At 48.1% G+C, this 22536-nt stretch overlaps 1 protein-coding gene across 1 annotated transcript in view; it reads left to right on the top strand.

Annotated features, from left to right (window-relative positions):
- The window catches only part of LOC122550350 (WD repeat-containing protein 97-like), a 205292-nt gene that overhangs the window by 22344 nt on the left and 160412 nt on the right, over window positions 1–22536 (top strand). The window contains exons 3-7 of the mRNA XM_087987688.1: window positions 7034–7221; window positions 11209–11819; window positions 14312–14433; window positions 17574–18228; window positions 20713–20861. Of these exons, the coding sequence (XP_087843814.1) occupies window positions 7034–7221; window positions 11209–11819; window positions 14312–14433; window positions 17574–18228; window positions 20713–20861 (1725 nt within the window). The remainder of the gene's footprint in view (window positions 1–7033; window positions 7222–11208; window positions 11820–14311; window positions 14434–17573; window positions 18229–20712; window positions 20862–22536) is intronic.

A 22536-nucleotide genomic window follows, 5' to 3' on the forward strand; every position in this document is an offset into this window, starting at 1 on the left:
ATCTCAACCAACATCTGCATCTTGTTAAACCTCATAGGGGTAGTGTGCTGAAAATCAAGGTCCATTAGTCCCAGGATCATCAGAAAAATTAAAGATTTTAAAAAGCCCAGAAAGATCCACAATTTACCCCATTTTCAGACCCAGATTGACAGGAAACTCAGACCAGGTTTCTGGACAGAACAAAAATTACTGTTAATTACAAGGAATTAGACTCCAGCTATGGGCAATAGTGGACGGGTACATGAATAGGAAGGGTTTAGAGGGATATGGGCCAAATGCTGGCAAATGGGACTAGACGTGTCTAGGATATCTGGTCGGTGTGGACGAGTTCGGCTGAAGGGCCAGTTTCTGTTCTGTACAGCTCAATGACTCTATCAATTATCAGCATTAATTGTACTAACTAAACTTCTCATCCCCTTATAAGCTCCCTTTTATTCTCTCTCTCTCTCTCTCTCTCTCACACACACACAGAGAGAGAACAAAATATGTGTGTAATGGATGGAGGGAAAACTGGGAAAGCAGTTCAGTGATCTCTCTTTGCGGGATTGGCTAGGATGACTCTTGTGTTGATCCCAGCACTGGTCCTCAGTCTTCCTTCTCCAGATGCTGTCACCGGCTTGCAGGAGGTACAGGGTATCTGCTCGATGTTTATAAAGGTGTCCGATCTATTCATTAAAATTCATGGGTTATACCAACTCGTGACAGAAAAATGAAAGGATTTTCTTCGGGCTCCAAGTGCAGAGAACAGAGAGCGTTCCTGAGCTGGTGGAGATCTGAAGTCTTCTCTGGATTTTGTTCAGTTAGCTGAGAACTAACCACATAATTGTTAGCAAGCAGAAAGCTGTTGTCATTGATAACTAATCACTAGTCCACAAACCAATCAGCTGCTTGTCACCAACTGAAGTTTTGTTTATATACAGCCCTTTGGCCCCAGCTCATCAGAGCGTCGCTCCTATGTCAGGTGATAGCATTCCCAAAGCTTGTGATGTCGAATAAGCTTGTTGGACTATAACCTGGTGTCATGTGACCTCTGAGCTTGTCCACTCCAGTCCAACACCAGCACCTCCACATCATGTATTCTCAAAGGAGGAGACATAATCTCCTCAGAAATATTCGAGAACCAAGGGAAATGTGAGAATAAGGAGCTGAGAGAAATTAGTATTGGTTAAAAAGTAGTAATAGGGAAACTAAATGGGACTTAAATGTTGATGGATACCTGTGAATGAATGAGCTTCACGTACAGAGTTGAATAAGATGGCGACCAAGATAATGGATGCATTGTTAATCATCTTCAAAATTCTAATGGTTCAGAAATGGTTCCTGTAAATGAGAAGGTGGTAAATTAACCTCACTATTTCAGAGGAAAGGGAGACAGAAAATGGGGAACGACAGATCTATCACGTCAATGATGCAGAAAATGCTAAATTCTACTACAAATGATGTGATAATTGTTCACTTGGGAAATGATGATATGATTGGGCAGAATCAATATGAAAGGGAAATCATAGCTGGCAAACTGGTTGAAGTTTTTTGAGAATGTCACTATCAGAACAGATGGGTTAATCAATTTTATTTGGATTTTCAGAAGGTCTTTGTTAAGGGCTAGTGGGCAAAATTAGAGTGCATGGGATTACAGGTGAAAAGACTGGTATGAATTGAGAATGGGGTAACAGACCGGAAACAGAGAGTCATGCTAAACTGGTGATTGAATTCCTGATGAAGGGCTTTTGCCCAAAATGTCGATTTTCCTGCTCCTCGGATGCTGCCTGACCTGCTGTGCTTTTCCAGCAACATGCTGATCTAAACTCTGGTTTCCAGCATCTGCAGTCCTCACCTTTGCCTAAATGGGTGATTGTCAGGTAGGCAAGTTTTGACCAATGGGGTACTGCAAGGATCAGTGCTTGGGCCCCAACCGATCATTATTTATAACCAATGATCTGGCAGCCGGGGCCAGTTGTGACATTTACCACAAAATACAAAGATCTGCGGATGCTGGAAATCGGAAATGAAAACAGCGTCTACTGGGAAAACTCAGTTAATACAGGACTCAGGGTGTTGTACTTAAATGCACGCAGTCTACGGAGCCCATGATCTCGTAGCATGGATTGAAATTGGAGGGTATGCTGTTGTGGGTATCACAGAGACATGGCCACAAGGGAATCAGGACCAGGAACTAAATATCCAAGAATACATGTCCCACTGAAATGACAGGCAGATGGGCAGGGGAGACGGGGTTGTCTTGTTCGCAAGAAATGAAATTAAATCGATAGCAAGAAATATTAAAGAATTTAACAAAGCACAGGAGTCGCAAAGGGAAAAAGACCCTGATGCGAGTTATGTACAGGGAGAAAGTGAGGACTGCAGAGTCGAGAGTGTGGTGCTGGAAAAGCACAGCAGGTCAGGCAGCATCCAAGGAGCAGGAGGATCAATATTTTGGGCATATGGAGTTATGTACAAGCCTCTTAGCAGTAGTCAGGATGTGGGGATGAAAATAAATCAGGAGATAGAAAAGGCATGTAAGAAAGGCACTGTTACAATGAAGAAGGTTACCTCAGATTACAACAGGATCTTGACCAGATGGGCCAATGGGCCGAGAAGTGGCAGATGAAGTTTAATTCAGATAAATGCGAGGTGCTGCATTTTGGAAAAGGCAAATCTTAGCAGGACTTATACACTTAATGGTAAGGTCCTAGGGAGTGTTGCTGAACAAAGAGACCTTGGAGTGCAGGTTCATAGCTCCTTGAAAGTGGAGTCGCAGGTAGACAGGATAGTGAAGAAGGCGTTTGGTATGCTTTCCTTTATTGGTCAGAGTATTGAGTACAGGAGTTGGGAGGTCATGTTGCGGCTGTACAGGACCTTGGTTAGGCCACAGTTGGAATATTGTGTGCAATTCTGGTCTCCTTCCTATTGGAAAGATGCGGTGAAACCTGAAAAGGTTCAGAAAAGATTTACAAAGATGTTGCCAGGGTTGGAGAATTTGAGCTATGGGGAGAGGCTGAACTGGCTGGGGCTGTTTTCCCTGGAGCATCAGAGGCTGAAGGGGTGACCTTATAGAGGTTTACAAAATTATGAGAGGCATGGATAGGATAAATAGGCAAAGTCTTTTCCCTGGGGCCGCGGAGTCCAGAACTAGAGGTCATAGGTTTAGGGTGAGAGGGGAAAGATATAAATGGGACCTAAGGGGCAACTTTTCCATGCAGAGGATGGTATGTGTATGGAATGAGCTGGGCAAAAGTGAGGACTGCAGATGCTGGAAACCAGAGTTTAGATTAGAGTGGGGCTGGAAAAGCACAGCAGGTCAGGCAGCATCCGAGGAGCAGGAAAATCAACATTTCGGGCAAAAGCCCTTCATCAGGATTGGAGGCAGGGAGCCTCCAGAGTGGAGAGATAAATGGGGAGCGGGACTCGGGAGAAGGTAGCAAGGAGTACAATAGGTGGATGGGGGTGGGGATGGAGGTGATAGGTCAGAGAGGAGGGTGGAGCGGATAGATGGGAAGGAAGATTGACAGGTCATCAGGACAGTGCTGAGCTGCCAGAAGATGTGGTGGAGACTGGTACAATTGCAACATTTAAGAGGCATCTGGATGGGTTTATGAATAGGAAGGGTTTGGAGGGATATGGGCCGGGTGCTGGCAGGTCAGACTAGATTGGGTTGGGATATCTGGTCGGCATGGACGGGTTGGACTGAAGGATCTGTTTCCATGCTGTACATCTCTGTGACTCTATGTGGACTTCAACAGGCAGGTGAACTGGGAAAAGCAGGTTGATAGTAGATCTCAAGAAATGGAATTAATGGAATGTCTATGAGATGGATTAATGGAGTAGCTTGTGGCAGAACCAACTAGGGAACACGTAATTCAGGATTTGGTGATGTGTGAAGAGGTCGGCCTGATTAGGGAGCTGAAGGCGAAGGAACCCCCAGGGGGTAGTGACTATAATATGATAGAATTCACCGTGCAGTTTGAGAAAGAGAAGCTGGAATCAGACATAACGGTGTCGCAGTTGAGTAAAGGTCACTACAGAGACGTGCAGGAGGAGCTGGCCAGGGTCGGGGAAGATGGTGGAGCAACAATGGCAGGAGTTGTTGGGGGTAATTCAGGAGGCATAGCAGAAATTCATCCCAAGGAAGAAGAAACTCCCTAAAGAGAAGGATGAGGTAACCATGGCTGACAAGAGAGTCAGGAACAATATAAAAGCAAAAGAAAACCATACAATGTGGTGAAGATCATTGGGAGGCCTAAGGACTGGGAGGCCATTAAAAACCAGCAGAGGATGACCGGAGAAGCAATAATAAGGGGAGAAGATGGAATATGAGAGTAAGCTAGCTAGTAATATAAAAGAAGATTGCAAGAGTTTATTTTAGATATCTAAAAGGTAAGAGAGAGGCAAGAGTGGACATTGGACCACTGGAAAATGAGGCTGGAGAAGGAGGAATGGGGAACAAAGGAATGGAGGAAGAACTGAATTGGTACTTTGCATCAGTTTTCATGATGGAAGACACCACAGCTTGAAGAGAGTCGGGGGGCAGAGGTGAGTGTAATGGCCATCACTCAGGAGAAGGTGCTGGGGAAGCTGAAAGGTCTGAAGGTGGATAAATCACTCAGACCAGATGGACTATACCCCAGAGTTCTGAAGGAGATAGCTGAGGAGGTGTGGAGGCATTGATGGTGATCTTTCAGGAATCACTGGAGTCAGGGAGGGTCCCAGAGGACTGGAAAATGGTTGGTATAACACCTTGTTTAAGAAGAAAACTATAGGCCAGTTAGCATGACTTCAGTTGTTGTAAGATTTTAGAGTCTTTTATTAAGGATGAGATTGCAGAGTACTTGGAAGTGCATGGTAAAATAGGGCTGGGTCAGCACGGCTTCATCAAGGGGAGGTCATACCTGATGAATCTATTCGAATTCTTTGAGGAGGGAACAAGCAAGTTAGACAAAGGGGAGTCAGTGGACGTGATCTATTTGGATTTCTAGAAAGCCGTTGACAAGGTGCCGCACGGGAGGCTGCAAAATATGAGAGAGCCCATGGTGTTAGGGGCAAGGTACTGGCATGGATTGAGGATTGGTTGACTGGCAGAAGGCAGAGTGTAGGGATAAAGGGGTCTTATTCAGGATGGTAGCTTGTTACTAGTGGAGTTCCACAGGGGTCAGTGTTAGAAGCACAACTATTCACGTTATGTGGAGGGACAGGTAGTGTTGAGAAAGTGGGGAGGCTGCAAAAGGATTTGGACAGGCTTGGAGAGTGGGCAAAGAAGTGGCAGATGGAGTCCATAGAAACACAGAAACATAGAAGATAGGAGCCATTCGGCCCTTCAAGCCTGCTCTGCCATTCATCACGATCATGGCTGATCATTCAACCCGGAGGAGAAAGTGAGGTCTGCAGATGCTGGAGATCAGAGCTGAAAATGTGTTGCTGGAAAAGCGCAGCAGGTCAGGCAGCATCCAGGGAACAGGAGAATTGACGTTTCGGGCATAAGCCCTTCTTCAGGAGGGCTTATGCCCGAAACGTCGATTCTCCTGTTCCCTGGATGCTGCCTGACCTGCTGCGCTGATCATCCAACCCAACAGCCTAATTCTGCTTTTTCCTCATAACCTTTGATCCCATTCGCCCCAAGTGCTATCTCTAGCTACCTCTTGAATACATTCAATGTTTTGGCATCAACTAATTCCTGTGTTAATGACTTCCACAGGCTCACCACTCTTTGGGTGAAGAAATGTCTCCTCATCGCCGTGCTAAATGGTCCACCCCAAATCCTCAGACTGTGACCCTGAGTTCTGGACACACCCACCATCAGGAACATCCTCCCTGCATCTACCCTGTCTCGGCCTGTTAAAATTTTATAAGTCTCTGTGAGATTCCCCCCTCACTCATCTAGACTCCAGTGAAAGCGTCCTAACCGAGTCAATCTCTCCTCAAACACTAGTCCTGCCATCCCTGGAATCAGCCTGGGAAACCATCACTGCTCTCCATCGAGAGCAATCGCATCCTTCCTCAGAAAAAGAGACCAAAATTGCACACAATATTCTATAGTGTGGGAAAATGTGAAATTACACACTTCATTAGGAATAATGGAAGCATAAACTATTTTCTCAATGGGAAAAGTCTTCAGAAAGCTGAAGGGTAAAGGGACTTGGGAGTCCTTGTTCGGGATTCTCTTAGTCAGGTTCAGTTGGTGTTAGGAAGGTATTTCAAGAGGCTAGAATATAAGTGCAGGGATGTACTGCTGAAGCTGTATAAGACTCTGGTCAGCGCGCATTTGGAATAGTGTGAGAGTTTTCAGCCCTGTATCTAAAGAAGGATGTGCTGGCATTGGAGGGTCCAGAGGAGATTTACAAGGATGATTCCGGGGATGAAGAGCTTCTCATATAAGGAACAAATGAGGACTCTGGGTCTGTACTTGATTGAGTTTAGAAGGATGGGGGGGGTTGGTATCTGATTGAAACTTACAGAATACCGAGAGGCCTGGATAGGATGGACATGGAGAAGATGTTTCCACCAATAGGAGATACTAAAACCCAAGGGCACAGCATCAGAGTAAAGGGACAATCCTATTGAACTGAGATGGAGGAAATTTCCTCAGCGAAAGGGTAGTTAGTCTGTGGAACTCATTGCTGCAGAGGGCTATGCAGGCCAAGTCATTAAGTGTATTTAAGACAGAGATAGACAGGCTCTTGTTTAGTAAGGGGATCAAGAATTACAGGGAGGAGGCAGGAGAACGCGGTTGAGAAACACCAGCTGTGATCAAATGGTGGAGCAGACTTGATGGGCCGAATGGCCTAATTCTGCTCTTATATCTTATTCTAATTGGGCTTGAGGGGTGAAATGGCCTACTCCTCCTCCTATTCCCCAGATAGCCATGCCCCAGGGTCCTGTAGAATTATGAAATCCCTCTCCCTTTAAATAAAACACCACTTCCTGTTTCCTTTCCTGCCGAAGAAGATGTCTTCATATTCCTCCATCATTCAGTTACACCTATCAAAGGTGGAACATCTGCTTATATTTGGTTTTAACGTTCTGACCATTTCTTTTCCAGGTTCAGAAGATGACAGCCTGCCACTGCAGTCTGAGTTAGAAGGGACTGACACTCAGGAGAACGTTCAGCAGAACACTGGGCAGAACATTCGAGAGAACATTCGGGATAGCTTTCTGGAGACCACTGAGGAGAAAGTCCAACGACTGTGGCGTATTCTGAAAACGGCTGTGTACGAGTCCACAGAAAAGGTACTGTCAAATACAGACTGAAAAGTCACACGACTTGACACTGACATTTTTTACAAACCCACCGACTCCCACAGCTACCTGGATTACACCTCTTCCCACCCTACCTCCTGCAAAAATGCCATCCCGTATTCCCAATTCCTCCACTTCCGCCGTATCTGCTCCCAGGAGGACCAGTTCCGCCACAGAACACACCAGATGGCCTCCTTCTTTAGAGACCGCAATTTCCCTTCCCACGTGGTTAAAGATGCCCTCCAACGCATCTCGTCACATCCTGCACCTCCGCCCTCAGACCCAACCCCTCCAACCGTAACAAGGACAGAACGCCCCTGGTGCTCACCTTCCACCCTACCAACCTTCGCATAAACCAAATCATCTGCCGACATTTCCGCCACCTCCAAACAGACCCCACCACCAGGGATATATTTCCCTCCCCACCCCTTTCTGCCTTCCGCAAAGACCGTTCACTCCGTGACTACCTGGTCAGGTCCACGCCCCCCTACAACCCACCCTCCCATCCTGGCACTTTCCCCTGCCACCACAGGAACTGCAAAGCCTGCGCCCACACCTCCTCCCTCACCTCTATCCAAGGCCCTAAAGGAGCCTTCCACATCCATCAAAGTTTTACTTGCACATCCACTCATATCATTTATTGTATCCGTTGCTCCCGATGCGGTCTCCTCTACATTGGGGAGACTGGGCTCCTCCTAGCAGAGCGCTTTAGGGAACATCTCCAGGACACCCGCATCAATCAACCACACCGCCCTGTGGCCCAACATTTCAACTCCCCCTCCCACTCTGCTGAGGACATGGAGGTCCTGGGCCTCCTTCACCGCTGCTCCCTCACCACCAGACGCCTGGAGGAAGAATGCCTCATCTTCCGCCTCAGAACACTTCAACCCCAGGGCATCAATGTGGACTTCAACAGTTTCCTCATTTTCCCCCTCCCCCCACCTCACTCTAGTTCCAAACTTCCAGCTCAGCACTGTCCCCATGACTTGTCCGGACTTGTCCTACCTGCCTATCTCCTTTTCCACCTATCTACTCCACCCTCTCCTCCCTGATCTATCACCTTCATCCCCTCCCCCACTCACCTATTGTACTCTATGCTACTTTCTGCCCACCCCCACCCTCTTCTAGCTTATCTCTCCACGCTCCAGGCTCACTGCCTTTATTCCTGATGAAGGGCTTTTGCCCGAAACGTCGATTTCGCTGCTCCTTGGATGCTGCCTGAACTGCTGTGCTCTTCCAGCACCACTGATCCAGAATCTAGTTTCCAGCATCTGCAGTCATTGTTTTTACCCAACTGACTCTTCCACGTCAAGTCTTAAAGGGTACAGTGCGTTTATTATTCATTCAAGGTACATGGATGTTGCTGGCTGGGCCCAGCATTTATTGCCCGTCCCTAGTTGCCCCGGAGAAGGTGGGGGTGAGCTGCCTTCCTGAACTGTTACACTCCATGTGCTGTGGGTGGGGTTTATGCCCGAAATGTCGATTCTTCTGCCCCTCGGACGCTGCCTGACCTGCTGTGCTTTTCTAGCACCACACTCTTGACTCTGCTGCAGGTTGACCCACAGTGTCCTGAGGGAGGGAATTCCAGGATTCTGACCCAGTGACAGTGAAGGGGTGGTGATATATTTCCAAGTCAGGATGGCGAGTGGCTCAGAGAGGAACTTGCAGGGGGTGGCATTCCCATGTATCTGCTGCCCCTGTCCTAGATGGAAGTGGTCGTGGGTTTGGAAGGTGCTGTCTGAGGATCTTTGGTGAGTTTCTGCAGTGCATCTTGTAGACAGTACACACTGCTGCTACTGAGCGTCGGTGGGGGAGGGAGTGGACACTTGTGGATGTGGTGCCAATCGAGTGGGTTGCTTTATCCTGGATGGTGTTGAGCTTCCTGACTGTTGTTGGAGTTCAAATGAGCGGAACTAATGAGAAAGGAGGACATCGTGGAGCTGCAAGAGCAACAGAAAGGAAGGTCAAGGAAACGTGAGAGGGCAAGGGAGGTCAGAGATCAAAGGTGTCATCAGCCAAAAGTGGTTAATGATCTTCTTGAACGGAGCAACAAGTCTATTCCTGTTCCTAATTTGCAAATGGCATGCTCATGGTTGTGGAGAATATAATAGCATCCAAAGTAGATGTTACAAGTAAAATGCAGGTCATTTCCACTGAAACCAAACTATTTAACCATACACAGAGCCTATCAGTGCTGAGGGAGCGCTGCACTGTTAGAGGGTCAGTGTTGAGGGAGTGCTGCACTGTTGGAGGGTCAGTGCTGAGGGAGTGCCGCACTGTTGGAGAGTCAGTGCTGAGGGAGTGCTGCACTGTTGGAGGGTCAGTGCTGAGGGAGTACTGCACTGTTGGAGGGTCAGTGCTGAGGGAGTGCTGCACTGTTGGACGGTCAGTGCTGAGGGAGTGCTGCACTGTTGGAGGGTAAGTGCTGAGGGAGTGCCGCACTGTTGGAGAGTCAGTGCTGAGGGAGTGCTGCACTGTTGGACGGTCAGTGCTGAGGGAGTGCTGCACTGTTGGAGGGTCAGTGCTGAGGGAGTGCCGCACTGTTGGAGAGTCAGTGCTGAGGGAGTGCTGCACTGTTGGAGGGTCAGTGCTGAGGGAGTGCTGCACTGTTGGAGAGTCAGTGCTGAGGGAGTGCTGCACTGTTGGAGGGTCAGTGCTGAGGGAGCGCCGCACTGTCGGAGAGTCAATGCTGAGGGAGCGCCGCACTGTAAGAGGGTCAGTGCTGAGGGAGTGCCACACTGTCGGAGGGTCAGTGCTGAGGGAGTGCCGCACTGTCAGAGGATCAGTGCTGATGGTGTGCCGCACTGTCGGAGGGTCAGTGCTGAGGGTATGCCGCACTGTCGGAGGGTCAGTGCTGAGGGAGTATCACACTGTCAGAGGGTCGGTGCTGAGGGAGTGCCACACTATCCGAGGGTCAGTGCTGATGGAGTGTTGCACTGTCGGAGGATCAGTGCTGAGGGAGTGCTGCACTGTCGGAGGGGCAGTGCTGAGGGAATGCTGCACTGTCAGAGGGTTGGCACTGAGGGAGTGCTGCACTATCGGACGGTCGGTGCTGAAGGGAGTGCCGCACTGTCAGAGGGTCAGTGCTGAGGGCGTGTTAGCCTTTATCAGAGGACCGGAGTAGGGAGGTCATGATTCAGTTATATTGGAGCTGAGCTAGACTATAGCTGGCATATTTTGTCCTTATCTGAGCTAGCTGCAAGGAGGGTAGGCTGTTCTATGGAGAGAACGTGAGCAAACTGGGCCTGTGATCTCGATTAACTCTGACCCCAGGTAACTATGACCCTGATGAACTCTGACCCCAGGTAACTCTGACCCCATGTAAATCTCTAGATTATGGAAGGGTGAACTTGGCTTCTTCAGGCATGTGGTGACTCAGAGGTGACTTGATAGAGGTTCACACGATCATGAAAGTTTGATGTGGAGGTGCCGGTGTTGGACTGGGATGGACAAGGTCAGAAGTCACATGACACCGGGTTATAGTCCAACAGGTTTATTTGAAAACACAAACTTTCAGAGCGCTGCTCCTTGGTCAGGAGTGACCTGAAAAAGGAGCATCACTCCAAAAGTTTATGAAAGAGTTTAATTGGAGAAGTCATGGAGAAGATGTTTTCCAGTTGTATCTGAGATCAGGAGTGAGACGGTAAATATCAAATAACCACAAACAAAAGCAACCCAGAATTCAGGAGCAAGACTTTCACCTGGGTGGGGGTGGGGGGGTGGGTGGGGGATGCGGGGGCAGTGAGATCGTGGAGCTCACTGAAAGATGAGATTAAACTTGTGGATATATTTAAAGCAAGTCTGCTAGGAATGGGACATGAAATGGAATCGAGGGATTTATTGTGTGTGAGATGACAAGGAATGGAGGAAGGGACAAGTTTAAAGAATAAATCTGTATCTCAGCAGGAAAATAAAACGCAATTCACCTCAACAACAGACGTCTATTCCTCTGTTTTTCATTTGTGCTGACTCCTGCAGATACGGAGACATGATTGGAAGCCACTGGATTTGGAACACGGACTGGAACATGTGCAGCGTGTGATGTTTAAGAATACAATCCATCACATTGTTTATAACGTCGTCACCAAGGAGTTCATCTGCATGAAGTCCAAAACTGACATCTGTGTCTATCACTGCGATGGGCGGAGAAAGCAGGAATACATACTGGGGGCGCCGATTGAAGGAATGGTGTATGCTCGGCAGATTAACCGATACGTGGCCTGGAATGTCTGTCCACAGGTAAAAGTCCTAGGCCCGGACTTCCAGGTCATCTCCACCAACCGGTCGAAGGAGAGCATCACCTGCTGCCTGTATAACCAGGATCTGAATGAGATTGTCACAGCCGGGGTTGGTAACGTCTGTACCTGGCATTTCTACTTTGGCTGCCGTGAGCTGATTTGTGCCAGCACCATCACCAAAGGGCTGACTCAGCGAGATGTCTTCACGGACCTGGCTCTGGAGAGAGTCCCGGGTACCACAGCAGCAATGCCCCGCTCTCAGCGCTGCTACGCAGTCTGTGGGAAGGGAGTTGCTGTCATCGACTTGCTCAAAGCTACTGTAATTTCATATGAGAAACGGCTTCACAGCAGGTAACTCTGACCACGGTTAACTCTGACCTTGGGTAACTCTGACCACGGTTAACTCTGACCACGGGTAACTCTGACCACGGGTAACTCTGACCTTGGGTAACTCTGACCACAGGTAACTCTGACCACGGGTAACTCTGACCACGGTTAACTCTGACCACAGGTAACTCTGACCACGGGTAACTCTGACCACGGTTAACTCTGACCACAGGTAACTCTGACCACAGGTAACTCTGACCACGGTTAACTCTGACTACGGTTAACTCTGACCACAGGTAACTCTGACCACGGTTAACTCTGACCACGGTTAACTCTGACCCCAGGTAACTCTGACCACGGTTAACTCTGACCTTGGGTAACTCTGAACTTGGGTAACTCTGACCACGGTTAACTCTGACCACGGTTAACTCTGACCTTGGGTAACTCTGACCACGGTTAACTCTGACCTTGGGTAACTCTGACCTTGGGTAACTCTGACCACGGTTAACTCTGACCACGGTTAACTCTGACCACGGTTAACTCTGACCTTGGGTAACTCTGACCTTGGGTAACTCTGACCACGGTTAACTCTGACCACGGTTAACTCTGACCTTGGGTAACTCTGACCTTGGGTAACTCTGAACTTGGGTAACTCTGAACTTGGGTAACTCTGACCACGGTTAACTCTGACCTTGGGTAACTCTGAACTTGGGTAACTCTGACCTTGGGTAACTCTGACCACGGTTAAATCTGACCACGGTTAACTCTGACCTTGGGTAACTCTGACCTTGGGTAACTCTGAACTTGGGTAACTCTGACCTTGGGTAACTCTGACCACGGTTAACTCTGACCTTGGTTAACTCTGACCTTGGGTAACTCTGAACTTGGGTAACTCTGAACTTGGGTAACTCTGACCACGGTTAAATCTGACCACGGTTAACTCTGACCTTGGTTAACTCTGACCTTGGGTAACTCTGAACTTGGGTAACTCTGACCTTGATTAGCTCAGACTTTGATTAACTCAGACCCCAGATAACTCTGACGTTGATTAACTCTAACCTCAATTAACTCTGACCCCAGATAACTCTGACCTTGATTAACTCTGACCTTTATTAACTCTGACCCCAGGTAACTCTGACGTTGATTAACTCTAACCTCAATTAACTCTGACCCCAGATAACTCTGACCTTGATTAACTCTGACCTTTATTAACTCTGACCCCAGGTAACTCTGACGTTGATTAACTCTAACCTCAATTAACTCTGACCCCAGATAACTCTGACCTTGACTAACTCTGACCTTGATCAACTCTGGCTTTTGTTACCTCTAACCCTAGATAACCCTGACCTTGGTTAAATCTGATCCCAGGTATCTCTGTCGAATTTGGTACGGTGATGATAGTGGGAATGGAAGGTATCTAATTGACTGGCCTGCATTCCTCAGGCCATGTTCTTGGCCAGCTCAGTTTTGTTTATTCTCACTTCTTCCAATAACCTCCCAAATATTGTAGTTATCAGCAAATATCTCAGTATCACGGTGCACCACTTTCTTACCTCACCTGCAAGTGTCCTTGGAGAGGTGTTGTGGACACCCAGTAGGTAATGACTCAAGGGACAGACAGTTCATCATGCAGAATGGTTGCATCAATTACCCGTACAAGTTCAGGCTCATTTCTTCACAGTGGAGGGTATCTGAATGGAATAAGAATGGTCTCGGAGGTCTGATTTGGTTACCTCATCCCATCAAGGGTTGAACTTGAGTTTCTGATTATTTTGCAGTTTGTCTGTGTAGGTGTGCGTGTATATGTGTCTCATTGTGTATATCTGTGTGTTTGTGTTTGCATGTGTGTGTGTCTCAATGTTTATGTGTTTCTGTGTATCTGACTGTATGTGTATTTCTGTGTGTGTGTGGGTGTGTGTATGTGTATGTGTGTATCTAGTGTCTGTCTGTATGTGTATTTCTGTGTGTATGCGTATGTTTGTCTGTGTCTAAGTGTCTGTGCTTGTGTGTGTGGGTGTGTGTATATCTGAGTGTGTGTGCCTGTGTGTGTGGATGTTTGTGTGTATCTGGGTGTGTGTGTATGTGTATTTCTGTGTGTATGTGTGTGTGGATGTATATTTGTGTGTATCTGAGTGTCTGTGCTTGTGTATGTGGGTGTGTGTGTACGATTGTGTGTATCTGAGTGTGTGTGTCTGTGTTTATGTCTGTGTTTATGTTTGTGTGTATCTGGGCGTGTGTGTATGTTTGTGTGTATCTGAGTGTCTGTGTATTTGTGTGTATCTGAGTGTCTGTGTGTGTGTGTGTGTATTTGAGTGTTTGTGTGTATCTGGGTGTGTGTGTATTTGAGTGTATGTGTTTGTGTGTGTGTACTTGAGTGTTTGTGTGTATCTGGGTGTGTGTGTGTATTGAGTGTGTGTTTGTGTGTGTGTGTGTTTGCGTGTGTGTGTGGGTGTGTGTGTGTGTATACAGGTGGCAATATCCTTATATTGACAGCGTCTTCCTGATGTTCTGATTAGGATAATCACAGGCATCATACTGTTTGAAGCACCGAAACGTGTGGTCACTTCCTCACGGGATGGAAACATTAAAATTTGGGATGAAAATTGGAATCTTCAGATAATGTTCGTCGGGCACAGGGGTGAGTTCTTCTGTCTTGAGAGTCTCTGAGATTTCTGAGACAAAAAACAATTAGTGTCTCTCAGGTAGGTCTGTAGGAAAAGCATCATCAAACACTAGATCCCTCTTGACGATTGAGATCTAGTTGCTCAGTCTGCAATTGTCAATGAAAACATTCTTCCTATTCTCCATCTGTTACAGCTTCAGAATTAATATTAAAACTGTTTACAAAAAAGTACTTCTCTCATGTCCTCTGAAATATGAACTCAATACACCAGGAGGATTAACTTAAAACCAACAATGTGCATGTTTGCACGTGGGAATAGAACATAGAACATAGAACATTACAGCACAGTACAGGCCCTTCGGCCCTCAATGTTGCACAAACCTGTGAAACCGATCTGAAGCCCATCTATCCAGCACTATTCCATTATCATCCATATGTTTATCCAGTGACCATATAAATGCCCTTAAAGTTGGTGAGTCTACTACAGTTGCAGGCAGGGCATTCCACGCCCCTACTACTCTCTGAGTAAAGAAATTACCTCTGACATTTGTCCTATATCTATCACACTTCAATTTAAAGCTATGTCCCCTCATGCTAGCCATCACCATCCGAGGAAAAAGACTCTCACTGTCTACCCTATCTAACCCTCTGATTATCTTATATACCTCTCAACCTTCTTCTCTCCATTGAAAACAGCCTCAAGTCCCTCAGCCTTTCCTTGTAAGACCTTCCCTCCATACCAGGCAACATCCTAGTAAATAGAGTCATAGAGATGTACAGCACAGAAACAGACCCTTCAGTCCAACTCATCCATGCTGACCAGATATCCCAACCTAATCTGGTCCCATTTGTCAGCACCCGGCCCATATCCCTCCAAACCCTTCCTATTCATATACCCATCCAGATGCCTCTTAAATGTTGCAATTGTACCAGCCTCCACCACTTCCTCTGGCAGCTCATTCCACACACGTACCACCCTCTGCGTGAAAAAGTTGCCCCTTGGGTCTCTTTTATATCTTTTCCCCTCTCACCCTAAACCAATGACCTCTATTTCTGGACTCCCTGACCCCAGTGAAAAGACCCTGTATGTTTATCCTATCCATGCCCCTCATGATTTTATAAACCTCTATAAGGTCACCCCTCAGCCTCAGGCTCTCCAGGGAAAATAGTCCCAGGCTATTCAGCCTCTCCCTATAGCTCAAATCCTCCATCCCTGGCAACATCTCCTCTGTATCCTTTTCCAAAGCTTCCACACCCTTCCTATAATGCGGTGACCAGAACTGTACACAATACTCCAAGTGCAGCTGCACCAGAGTTTTATACAGCTGCAACATGACCTCGTGGCTCCAAAACTCAATCCCTCTACCAATAAAAGCTAACACACCGTACACCTTTTTAACAACCCCAAACCTGGATGGCAATGTGGGTGGAATCATGTGGGTCTGGAGTCACATGCAGGCCAGGCTGGGTAAGGACGGCAGATTTCCCTCCCTGAAGAGCATTAGCGCTAACCGCTGTGGTTGTCTCTAAATGAGCTGCTTTGTTCATAAGATATAGGAGCAGAATTAGGCCATTTGGCCCATCGAGTCTGCTCCACCGTTCAATCATGGCTGATCTGCTCCTCACCCCCATTTTCCTGCCTTCTCCCCATAACTCTTCAACCCATTACCAATTAAACATCTGTCTAACTCCGCCTTAAATGTACTCACTGTCCCAGCACCCACTGCCCTTTGGGATAGGGAATTCCACGGATTCACAACCATTTGGGAGAAGTAGCTTCTCCTCAACTCTGTGTTAAATTTGCTGCCCCTTCTCCTAAGGCTATGACCTCTCGTCCTAGAATGTCCCACAAGAGGAAGCATCCGCTCCATGTCTATTATATCCACACCTTTTATCATCTTGAATACCTCAATCGGATCTCCCCTCATTCTTCTAAATTCCACAGAGTATAGGCCGAAACTGTTCAATCTTCCTTCAGATGACAAACCTCGCATCTCTGGAATCAATCCAGTGACCTTCCTCTAAACTGCCTCCAATGCCACTACATCTCTCCAAAAATAAAGGGACCAAAAGTGTGCGCAATACTCCAGGTGCAATCTCACCAATGAATGAAGTCTATGCCCACTGATACCAAGTGGGGAAGGATATACACATGAATTCTCCTGTAGAAGTGTTTCTCAGTTGTGTGAAATAGAACAGGTTTATTACAAAGTAATAAGTAGGTAGTTATGTCACATCTGAGTAACATGAGGGTCCCTTGTTAGGAACCTATAAAACTGGACAGGAAGGGTATTCCTGATGACCGGGAATTCTGGAATCAGGGACATAGCCTCAGGATGTGGGTTAGCCTTTTAGAATGAGATGGGGTGAGATATCGTCACTCAGAGAGTGGGGATCCTGTGGAATTCTCTAACACAGAAAATGGTTGAGCCCAAAGCATTGAATGTCTTCAAGAAGGAGTTAGATATAGTTCATAGAATCCAGTTCACAATGTGGAAACAGGCCATTTGGCCCAACAAGTCCACACCGACCCTCTGAAGAGTAACCCACCCAGACCCATTCCCCATAAATGCAGATTATTGTGGTCCAAAAGATTGGGATTGTTACATGAGATGGATAATCACTGTTTCTCACTGATGTCTGTGTAGGTCCGGTCACTGCTCTATCCATTCCTCTATACTTACCCTGTCTAATACACCTAACCTACTCACCCCTGAACACTATGGGCAATTTACAATGACCAATTCACCTAACCTGCACATCTTTGGGATTGTGGGAGGAAACCGGAGCACCCGGAGGAAACCCACACAGACACAAACTCCACATAGATAGTCACCCAAGGCTGGAATTGAACCCAGGTCCCTGGTGCTGTGAGGCAGCAATGCTAACCACTGAACCACTGTGCTGCCCATAAGCTAAAGGGATCAAAGGGCATGAGGTGAAAGAGAGAGCAGGATCCTCAGTGGAAACGTGGTCATGGTCAATCCAAACCCACCTTCCAATTTGATTAAAAGTCAATTATAGATTTGATAATTGCTGCTGTCAAGCCCCTCAGGAAGTCCAAGATGCTATATAAATGCAGATTATTGTGGTCCAAAAGATTGGGATTGTTACATGAGATGGATAATCACTGTTTCTCGCTGATGTCTGTGTAGGTCCGGTCACTGCTCTTGCTGTCTACCCCCACGGTCCCTACCTCCTGTCCGCCTCTGAGGATGGGACCATTCGGGCATGGAGCCTACAGCTGGCTGACCAAGTGGACGAGATCCAGATGGGGGTGACGGTCACTCTCTTGGGCACGGAACACGGGGAGGACAACATCTTCTCCTGTGCCGACCAGAGGCTGGATTTCTGGACCATCAAGCACCTGTACAGGCAGCACACCACCATCGGCCACACCATCACAGCCATCAAGAACAGAAGCGGAGGATTTCCCGGGCATTTCCCTGTGCGAGCGGCCTGCTCCTGTACCGACGGGACAGTCCGGCTCATCTCCCCGGAGACCGGGGAGGTCATCAGCAGCCTGCTGCTGGCCAGGGGTCAGCAGGTAGCTGACTTCGACTACTGCCTCCCCCGGGAGTCCCTGCTGGCTCTGACCGACCGAGGGGACCTGGTGAAGGCCAATGCCCTGGCCAATCCCATGGAGGTCCAGTGGGAGGTGCTAGCGAGCTGCCAGGCATCACAGTTCTGCTGCTTCTGTATCTACGCCCACATGGTGGACAAGGAGCTGACCCACTCCCGGTGGCTGCAAGCCGTGGCTGCAGGAAACGAAGGGAAGATAAGGATCTTGGGAGTGAAGGACAATGACCGGTGAGAGACCTTGCATTTCAATAGTGCCTTTCATCAGCTGCACCAGTCCAGGAGGTTCCAAGCTAATGTCCAGACTACGAAATGTTTTTGAGGGATGATGACTGGGGCCAGGCCACTAAGGAGAGGTTCCCTACTCTAACCCGTACCACGGGAGCTTCAGCTTCTTCATTTGGCAGATTGGGACCTCAGCTTAACATCCCCTGTCAAAGAGAGCACCTCGAAAGGTGCGCTGCTCCTAACTGGAGTGTCAGACTTCAGCTTGGTGAGCAGGATCTGGGGGTCAGCAGGTTTCTGGAGGGAAGGCAGGTAAATGGAGCTGAGACCAGAACCAGATCACCCATGATCTCCTTCAATAGCAGAGCGGGCACAATGGGCAGAATGGCCTCCTCTTAGACCCGAGATCCGATGTAGCAATGATATTTTCACACAGAACGACGTGGTGCCAGAATGTCAGAGGGTCCATACTGAGGGATGCTGCACCGTTGGAGGGTCAGCATTGAGGGAGCGGGCACTGTCAGAGGGTCAGTGCTGAGGGAGCACCGCACTGTCGGAGGGTCAGTGCTGAGGGAGCGCCACACTGTTGGAGGGTCAGTGTTGAGGGAGCACTGCACTGTTGGTGGGTCAGTGCTGAGGGAGTGCCACACTGTCAGAGGGTCAGCGCTGAGGGAGCATTACACTGTGGGAGGGTCAGTGCTGAGGGAATGCCGCACTGTCGGAGGGTCAGCACTGAGGGACTGCCACACTGTCAGAGGGTCAGTGCTGAGGGAGCGCCGCACTGTCGGAGGGTCAGTGCTGAGGGAGCACCGCACTGTAGGAGGGTCAGCGCTGAGGGTGTGTCACATTGTCAGAGGGTCAGTGCTGAAGGAGTGCCGCACTGTCAGAGGGTCAGTGCTGAGGGAGTGCTGCACTGTCGGAGGGTCAGTGCTGAGGGAGGGGGCACTGTCGGAGGGTCAGCGCTGAGGGTGTGTCACATTGTCAGAGGGTCAATGCTAAGGGAGTGCCGCACTGTCAGAGGATCAGTGCTGAGGGAGTGCTGCACTGTCGGAGGGTCAGTGCTGAGGGAGCACCGCACTGTCGGAGGGTCAGTGCTGAGGGAGCACGCATTGTCGGAGGATCAGTGCTGAGGGAGCGTTGCACTGTCAGAGGGTTAGTGCTGAGGGAGTGCGCACTGTCGGAGGGTTAGTGCTGAGGGAGCGCGTACTGTCAGAGGGTTAGTGCTGATGGAGTGCTGCACAGTCAGAGTGTCAGTGCTGAGGGCACGTTGCACTGTCAGAGGGTCAATGCTGAGGGAGTGCCACACTGTCAGAGGGTCAATGCTGAGGGAGTGCCACACTGTCAGAGGGTCAGTGCTGAGGGAGTTGTCACAGTGTGGTAGGAGCCCATTCGGCCAGTTTTGCTTGTTGTGATTTCCAATTGGAGAGTTCACCTGATGGCACTCACACCTTAACCCTGATGACTGTTTTCTTTTGGATAACCATTGACTGCAGGTCACATACTCTAGATCTTCAACACTCACTGTGTAAGAATAATGATCCTCGGCTCAACATTTGTGGTTAAATACCCTATTGTTGCTCAGTAAAGAAAAAGAAAGGAGGCCATTCAGCGCCTCAAACCTATTCTGCCATTCGGTTAGATTTTACTGATCTCTAGTCCCATCCTTGGTACCTGTCCTTGCTCTGTTGACTTTGGCTCAGGTGTTTGTCTGGTTGAGATACCAGTGAGTGTCCCCGTCACCAGGAGTTCCCTCGGAAGGTGAAATGCTGCAGGGTCACCTTCAGGGTCATGGTGGGATTAGGCTTCAGATTCTGTTGTTGCTATGACTAGGGAGATGTGTGTACAGACTTTATAATCAGTCCATTGGACAAACTGGGGTTGCTTTCCTCAGAGCAGGGGAGAATGAGAGGAGACATGATTGAGATGGATAAAATTACAAGGGGCATAGACAGGGGAGATTTGAAGAAAAGTTTCTCCTTGTGGGTGGCACAGTGGCACAGTGGTTAGCCCTGCTGCCTCACAGCGCTAGAGACCCGGGTTCAATTCCTGCCTCAGGCGACTGTCTGTGTGGAGTTTGCACATTCTCCCTGTGTCTGCGTGGGTTTCCTCCGGGTGCTCTGGTTTCCTCCCACAGTCCAAAGATGTGCAGGTCAGGTGAATTGGCCATGCTAAATTGCCTGTAGTGTTAAGTAAGGGGTAAATGTAGGGGTATGGATGGGTTGCGCTTCGGCGGGGCGGTGTAGACTTGTTGGGCCGAAGGGCCTGTTTCCACACTGTAAGTAATCTAATCTAATCTAATCTAAACAGCTGGTGTAGGTTTGAAGTAAAGGGACAGTGTGTTTAGATGTACATCTGTGATGCCAATATTATGAGCCGAGTGCTGGGAAATGGGATTTGTCTGGTGTAGACTTGATGGGGTAAAGGTCTTTCTCGGTGCTATATTCCTCTATGACACAACCCACTAACTGAGCCAATGTCTCTTGATTTAAGCTTCCTGCCGATTGCTGGACATCAGAATGGGTTCCTGTCTGTGTTAGACTGGAAATCAGGAAGCACTCAGTACCAGGTCCAAGCTCATGAATCAGGGAAACTGTTGTGTATGGTGGCAAATCCCACAAACCAACAGCTCATAACATCAGGTAAGTTAGCTCATTCTTGTTGAAAGTTAAAAATCACACAACACCAGGTTATAGTCCAACAGGTTTAATTGGAAGCACTAGCTTTCAGAGCGCTGCTCCTTCATCAGGGGGTTGTGGAGGACACAATTGTAAGACACAGAATTTATAGCAAAAGTTTACAGTGTGATGTAACTGAAATTATACATTGGAAAATACCTTGATTGTTTGTTGAGTCTTTCATCTGTTCGAATACCACGATAGTTTCACTTCTTTCATGTGTAAATCACAAAACATTTTTATTAAAAAGTCACATTCTCAGGTTAACTGTAACAATTGGTGTCAGCCCAGATTAGATGTTGAAGGTGTTAGCCCCCTGTGTTCCCTGTCTGTGCCGTAATGTTTAGACTGATTCTAATCTAAAAAGTGAGTTAACAGAGTCTTACATGAATTCATGCAGTTTTTGAGCAAAGTACAATGTAACTCTGCAAGTACAAATTCATCCCACAAATGTATATGTATATGTGTGCATGTGGGTTTTTGTGTGTGTGTGTGTGTCTGTCTGTGGTGGGGGGTTGTGAGTGTGAGAGAGAGTGTATATGCGTGTATATGTGAGTGTAGAGTGTCTAAGTCTGTGACGGGGTGCCTGTGTGAGTGTGGGAGTGTGTGTGTGTCTGTAGGAGTGTGCGTGTGTGTCTGGGGTGAGGGGTTGTGAATGTCTGTGAGAGAGAGTGTATGTGTGTGTGAGTGTGTGTCTGGGGTGGGGGGTTGTGAGTGTCTGTGAGAGAGAGTGTATGTATGTGTGTGTGTGTCTGTAGGAGTATGTGTGTGTGTGTCTGGGGTGGGGAGTTGTGAGCGTGAGAGAGAGTGTATGTGTGTGTGAGTGTGTATGTGTGTCTGGGGTGGAGGGTTGTGAGTGTCTGTGAGAGAGAGTGTATGTATGTGTGTGTGTGTCTGTAGGAGTGTATGTGTGTGTGTCTGGGGTGGGGAGTTGTGAGTGTGAGAGAGAGTGTATGTATGTGTGTGTGTCTGGGGTGGGGGGTTGTGAGTGTCTGTGAGAGAGAGTGTATGTGTGTGTGTGTATCTGGGGTGGAGAGTTGTAAGTGTGAGAGAGAGTGTATGTATGTGTGTGTGTGTCTGTAGGAGTGTGTGTGTGTGTGTCTAGGGTGGGGAGTTGTGAGTGTGAGAGAGAGTGTATGTGTGTGTGAGTGTGTGTGTGTGTCTGGGGTGGGGAGTTGTGAATGTCTGTGAGAGAGAGAGGTTGGATTACAAAGGGCATAGACCCAGGGGAGATTTGAAGAAACGTTTCTCCTGGTGGAGGAGGGATCAACTGCTGGCGTAGGTTTGAAGTAAAGGGACAGCGTGTTTAGATGTACATCATAGAACAGGAGATCCTTCATCCCATTTATTCTGCTCCTGCCCCATATCCTACAGTCTCGTGTCCTTCGAGTATTGATCAGCTCCCTTATAAAGACTCCTGCATCCAAACCCCGTTAGGCTGTGTGTTCCCATTCTACATCACTTGTTGCAAAAGTACTTTCCCTCAAGCCTGTCTTTTGGGTCTTTTGCCAATCGGATCATATTTAATCCCTCCTCCCCGGTTAGCTCACTGGAAACTTTACTTACTCTGTCACATCTCATACTGATTCTAAATCCCCTCCAATCCCAGCCTCTGATCATCTCCCCACAGGCCCTTCTC

The sequence above is a fragment of the Chiloscyllium plagiosum genome, unplaced genomic scaffold (assembly GCF_037043375.1).
Source record: "Chiloscyllium plagiosum isolate Xiang-an unplaced genomic scaffold, Cpla_swu_hap1 HiC_scaffold_5, whole genome shotgun sequence".
NCBI lineage: Eukaryota > Metazoa > Chordata > Chondrichthyes > Orectolobiformes > Hemiscylliidae > Chiloscyllium > Chiloscyllium plagiosum.